This window comes from Palaemon carinicauda, chromosome 3, assembly GCF_036898095.1.
Source record: "Palaemon carinicauda isolate YSFRI2023 chromosome 3, ASM3689809v2, whole genome shotgun sequence".
Taxonomy (NCBI): Eukaryota; Metazoa; Arthropoda; class Malacostraca; order Decapoda; family Palaemonidae; genus Palaemon; species Palaemon carinicauda.
The window spans coordinates 152,057,154-152,065,832 of NC_090727.1; the positions used below are offsets into that span (position 1 = coordinate 152,057,154).

The 8,679-nt window shown below is 38.6% G+C and overlaps 1 protein-coding gene across 1 annotated transcript; it reads left to right on the forward strand.

The window, feature by feature from the left end:
* The first annotated feature begins 997 nt into the window (after positions 1 to 997).
* Positions 998 to 8,678, forward strand: LOC137638654 (leukocyte elastase inhibitor-like). Its single transcript, XM_068370933.1, has 5 exons — positions 998 to 1,362; positions 2,760 to 3,139; positions 5,304 to 5,530; positions 6,547 to 6,700; positions 7,555 to 8,678. Exons 1-5 carry the CDS (start codon positions 1,019 to 1,021, stop codon positions 7,695 to 7,697), a joined length of 1,248 nt encoding a protein of 415 aa, XP_068227034.1. The 5' UTR covers positions 998 to 1,018; the 3' UTR covers positions 7,698 to 8,678.
* The last annotated feature ends 1 nt before the right edge of the window (position 8,679 follows it).

Sequence of the window (8,679 nt, forward strand, 5' to 3'; positions counted from 1 at the left end):
TGGATTTAGTTTATTAATTTGGTCTATTTAGCCTGTCGCCAGGGTCTGTGAGACCATTCAGTCCGTAAGTGCAAATGGGGGGGGGGCGCAATTTTTCGGTTGAGGCACAGAGAAAAACTTAGAAAATATTGGACAGTAAAATAAAAGGAAGGAAGATTGTAGGTTAAGTAGATGGATATAAAGGAGGTGCAGCTGGTTCCTGAAGGAACTTGGTATATGCCTAAAGTAGACTGCGTAAGGTGCACAGCCGTTACTACCCCACTGGGGGTCCCCCATTATCGTAGGATATATATATATATATATATATATATATATATATATATATATATATATATATGTGTGTGTGTGTGTATATATATATATTTCTGAAACTATTCATTTGCGACGGGAACGAGTGTCATTTTCGAAGAGAGCGTAATTTTTTCTATAAGAAAAAGTAGTTTTTTTATCCTAGGTTACATTGCCCTGTAATACACTACAATGATACCCAATTTTTTTCAGTACCAACACGCAAAATATAGGTATGTAAGTCGAAGCTCACTTAAGCCCTATAAGAGTTCATCAACGTTCGCAAAAGTAGTTGTCCACTACCTGGTCCCCTCTGGTCCTAGCTTGGGTGAAGGGACTTATGTAGTTGGACTCAGGAATTCTTGGCGGTACACCCTGTCACACCCATTCTACGTGTCGAGTTCTTGTTATTTAACCCCAAGCACACCTCTGCCATCTCTTCTTACTGTGGTTACTCTCCATGCAGTAATGGTGTGAAAGGGTGCTCATCCTGAGAGTGACGTTTACCAAAAACTCCTGTGTCCCGCTGTACATATGGACTCTTAAAACAATGTCTCGTTCCTCACCTGTTCCACTTGCAAGACATTTAAACTTAATCAAAGTTCTTAGTCCTTTTTATTTCCCTTGATATATATTAATACAGTAATCACTTCTAAACTCATTAAAATTTGATGTAATACTTTTCGTAATGAAATTGATGTCCTAATTTCTCTCTTACAGCTGTCGCACAATGTTCCAAGTGCAAGGGAGAAGCGTTTGGGTCGGAACGCTGCTGGTCCTGCTAGCGGCCACAGCCTGTTTGAGTCAGACTAACCGATGCTTCCCGGACGAAATCCCAGAGCCCCCGTCGCCGAGTTTCCCGCAGATCGTTGAGGATTTTGGACTCTCCATGTTCAAGACTGTGGCAGAGATGAAAGAAGCAGAGAGCGTGTTCATTTCCCCGTACAGTCTGTGGAGCGTGCTGACCCTCACTTACTTTGGCACCGAAGCAAGGACCCGACGCCAACTCGAGGAAGTCCTCGGCTTCACCAGTAAGACTGGGACATTCACCAACTGGAATGCTCTCAAATTTCTGTGAGTATCGAGATCTGTTTAGTTGTTCCGTGTTGACCTCCCTACAAAGGTCATCTACCTTTTGCTCTCTCTGTTCCCTGTGAACGAGTCACAGCCATTTCTCAAATTCATAAATTATGTGGGCCAACCTTGCAAGTAGAAAGTTTGAAAGCTATTTCACAGTATTAAGGGTACTATATTAGTTTGTACATGTTGGATTAATCTTTTTTATTTTGGTTAGAAGAATCAGTACACTTTTTAAGGGGTCATATATACCAGCAGTACAGTAGTTTTTACATGTGAATTTCATTAAAAATAACAAAAAAGAGGCCTCAAATGATCGCAAAATGACAAAACTGGTTTTGATTCATGCATTCCTCTAGTGGTTTTACTTCCTTAACTATTCATTCAAAGTAAGTACTCTCTTCCTTCCCGAACATTTCAATTGATTCATACTTTTCAACTTTTCTGTACCCCATACGTAGAGAATTAGTTCCATCAGCTTTTGTCTACAGTACATACATAACCTTATGTTTATTCTTGAAACTTACAGAATACCCTTCAGATCTTGTCTAGAGAATTCTATTTTTATCATTAGTCTTTAGAATTCTAAGGTCCACACCACACCCCGTAGTCGCCTCGACACAATACTGTACCACATTTTGTATAACAATTGCGCGAGGACCTAAGCTGGCATATTATCCAAACCAAACTCTGTGGGTTATTTTTATGCATTTTTAGTTTTGTTAATGTCTGTTGCAACCACATTTTTGTCATGTTTTCTTAGCTAAGAAATTCTCAAGATATTGTTTGGATAACTCCTTACTTTGCCAATGTTAATACAGTTATTTTTCTAATTTTCTGGATATACAGGTCATGGAGGAATCCTTTTTAATGTTTTTCTATACAAGTGTACAAAACAAGGTTTAATTTCAAATGCTGGGCAAATAGTTTTATCCACTGTAAAGTACATTGTGTGTGGTCTTGTATTTAGGGGGCCATGTGTGTCCATATACAGCCTTTTCAGTCCTTATAAAAGGAAACTATTTAGTTCGTATTTACATTACATGAAACTGACTAAGTATAGATTGAATTCAAAGATATTGATATCCATATAGCATTTAGCATTGCTGACTCTCCAAGGGGCTCCTGCAACAATCCAAAAGTATTTCTGGTAAAATGAAAAGAAGACCCTCCACTGTTTTGGAGTGAGTGTTCCCTTACTTAGGAGTATGCAGAAAGACACTATGCCTTCTGTATTTATGGATAATTTTATATTTGTGCATGTTTCCTCCATTTAATATAGGGTACTATACTTTTATAATGTTCTAACAACTGTTATTTTTTTTTAACGAGAACTATTCCGATAAGAAATCTGTCGAACCACAAGTTCTCATAAAATGCCTCTTCTATTTCAGGTTAGGAAGTAATTCGCAATCTGACACAGGTGCCAAGTTCAAGAGCTTGAGTAGAGCTTACTTTGGCAACGATATCATCCTTCAGCGATGTTTGAGCAACATCCTCTTCGACCTGAGGAGGGTTGATTTCACCCGGGGGGATTCTGCGAAAAACATCATCAACCAGGACGTTAACGTGACCACAGAAGGGAAGATAGAGAACTTCATAGATTTCCTTCCTCCGCAGACGCAATTCGTGCTAATCAATGCCGTCTATTTCAAGGGCCTGTGGGCCTCTCCTTTCAGTCCAGTTGACACTAGAAAGCAGGAGTTTTTGATCCCCCCGGGGCTATCGGGAGGAATAGTGGATATGATGGTTCAGACTAACTTTTTCAATCATGGTTAGTGAACGTTTTTCTAAAATTGTACTTTTAGTTTTGGAAATTTGGGATTTGTTAATACTGTTACAGTATAACTATGCTGTGTGAAAGATTGAATATACTTATTGTACTTGAATTTTTAATGTTTGTTGAAAACTGTTTGTTCCTGCATAGATACAAACCTTGGCTCTTTAATAGCAATGTGATTCAGGGTGTAAGGTACAGTGTTTACTGTAAGTGCCACCCATTTGTCAGTACACTTAGCAGCCGCTTTTATAGAACACTACTGTACTGACGTGCACTCTGTTTCATGACTTAGCTTAATTAATCTTTTCTGTTTTCAGAATGTTCTGTTCTGCATGTGATGATGTTTCACATGCACACGTGGGTCTTCCCTGGTAAACCTGACCGCATATATGGCAGGTTTACGAACTACGAAGTGAATCCCCATCTCTTGTGCTCTTTTTTTTTTTTTTTTTCCAGGGGGCATGGCTGTTCAGTCCTCCCCTTGTGACAAGAAGCAGGTTGTGGCCTCCTTTGCAGTGGTCATCAACCAATGGTCCCCTATCATCTTGTTCTTGTGGAACAGGAGGTAGGGGATGATCCAGCTTGGTGGTTAAACAATGAAAACCTCTTCAAGGTAATTCCTCTGGAGTATCCTCCTCCACAGATTCTGCTGATCACACGCATCAATGGAGGTATTGGGTGCATAGCTGAGGAGCCAGACTGTCTCAGGCCCCTAGTCTAAAGAAAACATATGCACATGAACACTTTCAGTTCTGCAAGCATTCCAACAGTGCCTGTCAGTCACTCAGAAGTGTTATTGGGGGACAACGCGACCATAGTAGCTTAGTATCAACAAGCGAGGCGGTACTGTTTTAAAAGCACCGCTCAGACTTGGCAAAGCAGGTGCACAAATGGGCATTCAACATTGTCGTAGAACTGACAGCATGATTCATTCCAGGCAAGAGCTCAATTGCAGAATTATTCCTTCACCCTCTAATAGCAGAGCAGCTTTTGAGTGTGGGGTTCGCTGTTGATTGAAACTTTTACCATTCATCTCCGCAATAAGCTCCCGGACTTCTGGTCCTACAGTACCTGACCCGTCAACAACGCTAGAGGAAGCCTTGCAACATTCGTGGGACAACTTAAATGTTTGTTTTTTTGTCATTTTGCTCGATTCAAAAGTTAATCAACAGTGTGACGTCCTCAAATCTCTGAATCATCGATATAAGACCTTCTCAACGCCACCTGCAGAGCTAACACCCATCATTGGCGGCCCTGTCTGGATAGCTGCCTAGATCCTCCACAGATGTCTAGCTAGGAAAGGAGACTGTCCTCCACTTCTGTTGTTTGTTGTAGAAGGGATAATTCTCCTGTGAGAGCCGCTTTGCAATTAATTGCCGATTTCCTCCTGTACCTTAATCGGGAGAACCTGCTCCCTGTTACTGTCAGATGTTTAGACTCTAAGGGCTTTGACTTTTCCTCTTTGTGGAAACTGTCAATGCTCATGAAGGGTTGGCTTTCCAGGGAATTCCATCAATGTGGGATGTCACTGGAGTTTTTAGCTCCTTCAAGAGGGCCCCGTACATACCTTTGAGGTAGCCCGTCGTATAAGGGACTGGCACTCGAAACTGTCTTCCTCCTTGCCTTGATTTCAGTGGAGTGTGTACAGTAGTAGGCGAACTCCATGGCATTTCGTATGTCGCCAGTCATGCCATGGGACAGGAGGAGGTGTACTTCCCATTCGTTTCAGAGTTTGTAGCAATGACGCAAAACCCTGCCGTTCATGACTAGAGGTTTGAGATTTCCTCCCTGAACTGCCCTGCAAATCCTAGGTTAAGGTCAGAGAGGCTGCTTGGTGTACTGCCGGGTAGATGGGTCTTTACTTGCCACCTAAAAGTAACAACCTACACCTAATTATAAATATCAAGTCGTGTTCTAGCTTCATTAATAATAATTAAATAACTCTGGTTTGTATGGATAGATGGATAGGAAAAACTTTTAATTACTTTTTAAAATAATTGCTTTTTCTTATTTTTAAAATTTAAATTCTTGAAAAGCATATCCAGTACATATACAGTATATGCTATTAACTTCTTTTCAACATGAACTATATATGCCTTTTATCCTAAAAAAAAAAAAAAGTCGCTTAGTTTCGTCATAATTTTCTGCTACTTTTCAGGTTTTGCCCCAAGTCTACTGAATTCTTCCATACTCGAGCTACCCTACCAAGACTCCAATACGTCCATGTTCATCATCCTTCCTGATAGTTTGGACGCCGGAAGTGTTATCCGACTTTTGAACAGGGAACGTTTCCAAGAAGCAGTCTCTGGGATGGTAAGGAAGAAAGTCGAAGTGACACTGCCAAGATTCAAGTTGACCACGAGGCTTGAAGGCGAGCTAAAATCGGTAAGTGATGGAGTTAGCAGTATTTTTATGTTGGTTTCGGTTATATTTTTCTGTTACTGATAGCAGCAATGTTCAAACTCTACGCTGAATGATATACTGTACACTCCTTTACTGTGTGCTTTTGAAGTTCATCTGTACTGAATGACTCTTCCTGCTTTTCTTCTCATCAAATCAGTTGTTCAATTTCTTGGTATGTCCATATTCTCTTTACTGTTTGCTTTTGAAGTTCATCTGTACTGAATGACTCTTCCTGCTTTTCTTCTCATCAAATCAGTTGTTCAACTTCTTGATATGTCCATATTCTCTCAAGTAATAATAATTAATCTGAATCTAGAAATATGACTGTGATATAGAGGATCTGAATCATAATCTCTTGTCAACGTGAACTAGTGAAATTTCTTTAAAAAATAACGATGGTTTTAGTACGTTATTTTAACATTATACATCCGAAGATATCTCTTCTAAATATTGTATACTTTCTTCATCAGAAGTTCAACCTTATACACTACCCCAGTAACTCTCAAATGCTGTCGACAGGAAACCTATCATTTATTATTACTATCAGTCGGGTTTTTAGTCCCTCCCTGTAGGTTTCATTTCCAAACTCTTTCCATTTTCTCCTGTCTTGGACATTTTCTTCTTCTTTCTTTCTTTCTCTTTTTTTTTTCTTTCTTCCTTCTTCAGAATTAACCCTTTAAAAAAAGTGGAAATTATTTTGCTAATCTTACGAAGGTTGGGAATTTAATGCCTTAGTTTTGTATTGAGATTTGATAGTGAAAATTTAGAAAATAAAGGTGATAATGTAGTAAAACCCCTTCACAAGAACTTTTTGACTTTCAAGACTCTAAGAGAATGCGTGTGTGTGCTTTATATAAAAAAAAATTTAGATTACGTGGAAAACAGTTGTGATTAACATAATGTATGTACTATTTACTATAGTACAGCAAGTGTATTTTGAATTTTTGCAAGATACAATCTTTACGGATTTACCGAGACCGAAAATTTTTGTTTTGCAGGCTCTAGCTACTTTGGGAATAAGAGATCTTTTTGATCCTGTATTTGGTAACCTAACTGGTTTCAGCCATTCAAAAACCTTGTACGCTGACAAAGCTATCCACGAGGCAGTCGTCGAAGTATCAGAAGAAGGCACGGTAGCTGCTGCGGCATCAGGTGAGTCTCTCGTTTGGGGTTTTGTAATTTTTGTTACGGATGTTTTATTAAGCACAAATATCGGGAAAGTTAATTTCTTTTGTAACAGACACTGAGAGCTCGTACAGCTTCTGGTTTAGTGTGTTAAGTTAACCCTTTTACCCCCTACGCTATTTGGAACTTTCCAACCCTTAACCCCCAGGGTTTTTTTTTTTTTTTTTTTTTTTTTTCCAAGCACATTTTGTAATATATTTTTTAAATTGCTCCAACAGCCTTAATTTTCATCATAGAGAGGTCAGGTTGGTCTCATTATTTTGGAAAATGCCTGAAGTTTCTCATAAAGTTATCAAAAATATGCAAAAAAAAATGTTAACAGTTTTTTTGCAAGGACGTACCGGTACGTCCATGGGGGTAAAGGGATGAGTTTTGTGAAACGTACCAGTACGTCCTTTGGGGGTAAAAGGGTTAAGCTCTTTGTTGGTATAGTCAATTCATTTTAGCGAGGCATATTTCTACGGACTCGCAGGGGTGCCCTTTTAGCTCTGAAAAGTTTCCTGATCGCTGATTGGGTTGGACAAGATAATTCTAACTAATCAGATAGCAGGAAACTTTTCCGGGCTAAAAGGGCACTGCTGTCAGTGCTAATACGCCTCATTAAAAACAATTAGAGTATACAGTAGTACCAAAGGGTTTTCATAGCAGTGCCCAAGCTGAAATAGGTCCAAATAAGGGGACAAAGGGATACTGTGAAGGTAATTTAACTGTAAAAGACCATTTAGTAATGCCTCTAATGTACCTCATAAAAATCTAGATAATTATAGTTTGATCACACTGCCAATGAATAACGAAACATTATTATTTTCCTCCCACCACAGGTATCCTCGTCACACGTTTTGGAGGCAACATTGTACAGTTCTCCGTCAATCGGCCTTTCATATTCCTCATTACGGACAAGATCACCGGAGTCACGTTGTTTGCCGGTAAACTAGTTCATCCAGGTGACATTGAGATTTTATGAAGAGCCTAATGCTTTCCAGGGTGGGCGAGCAGTGGGAATGGTTTACCAAATGAAGTGGATCGCATACTGTACTAATTAATGAACAGAGGTTAGAAAGTTTAAATAGTAATTATTATGCCTCACTAATGTGGTATAACGATACTGGAGATTTTCTCAGTATTATTTTCATCCAAATTATTGCAATTTTAGTAACTTTCTACAGAGATTTAGTGACTGTAACCCAAATTTGGTAATGTCAATCTTGTAATGGAAGTTATACGTACCTTTTGAAATTACGTATTGTCTTAGTACATAGGTATTCAATTTATATAGGGTCAAGTTTAAAAGTAGGTTGTGTTGGGTCTGTTCCTTTGATAAATGAGAACTACTAGTTTTTTTTTTTTTTTTCGTCTTGTGTTAGTTAAATTGCAGTACCCATATAGTTAAATTGCAGTACCCATAGGGTAGTACTGTCTACAGTGTGGCTTTTACAGCACACCATTCATCTGTTTTATCCCATTTTAAGCTGTTCAGATTCCAAAAACAGTCTCATTCCAGTTATTCCCTCTCACTTATATAAAATCTTTAGGGCCACATTAGTAAGAACCTGGAAAATGGTAGCAGCAAATACTACCCACAGCAGACATAAGCCTTTTACAGCACACCAAGCATCTGCTTTATCCAATTTTAAGCTGTTCACATTCCAAAAACAGTCTCTCATTTCCAGTTATCCCCTCTCACTTATAAAATCTTTAGGGCCACATTAGTGAGAAGTTGGAAATAAGCAGATCTAAAGAAAATATAAAATTTGACAAAAATATACACTTAGGGCAATAAAAGATAATTTAAAAAGCCTCGTAATAAAATGTACAATGTTTTTAATGTTACACAGATATCTTTTATCCCTCCCTCAACATTAGAAGAATGTTTCTAAATTTTTTATGTTTTAACTGGTTAACTTATATGTAAAGCCTGCAATAAAATAAATTGTTTATTGATATAT

Excerpts from the sequence above, each read along its gene's own strand:
- LOC137638654 (XM_068370933.1), top strand. The coding sequence starts at position 1,019 with ATGTTCCAAGTGCAAGGGAGAAGCGTTTGGGTCGGAACGCTGCTGGTC. Across the intron at positions 5,531-6,546 it reads TTGAAGGCGAGCTAAAATCG|GCTCTAGCTACTTTGGGAAT; the intron begins GTAAGTGATGGA and ends TTTGTTTTGCAG. Across the intron at positions 6,701-7,554 it reads GGTAGCTGCTGCGGCATCAG|GTATCCTCGTCACACGTTTT; the intron begins GTGAGTCTCTCG and ends CTCCCACCACAG.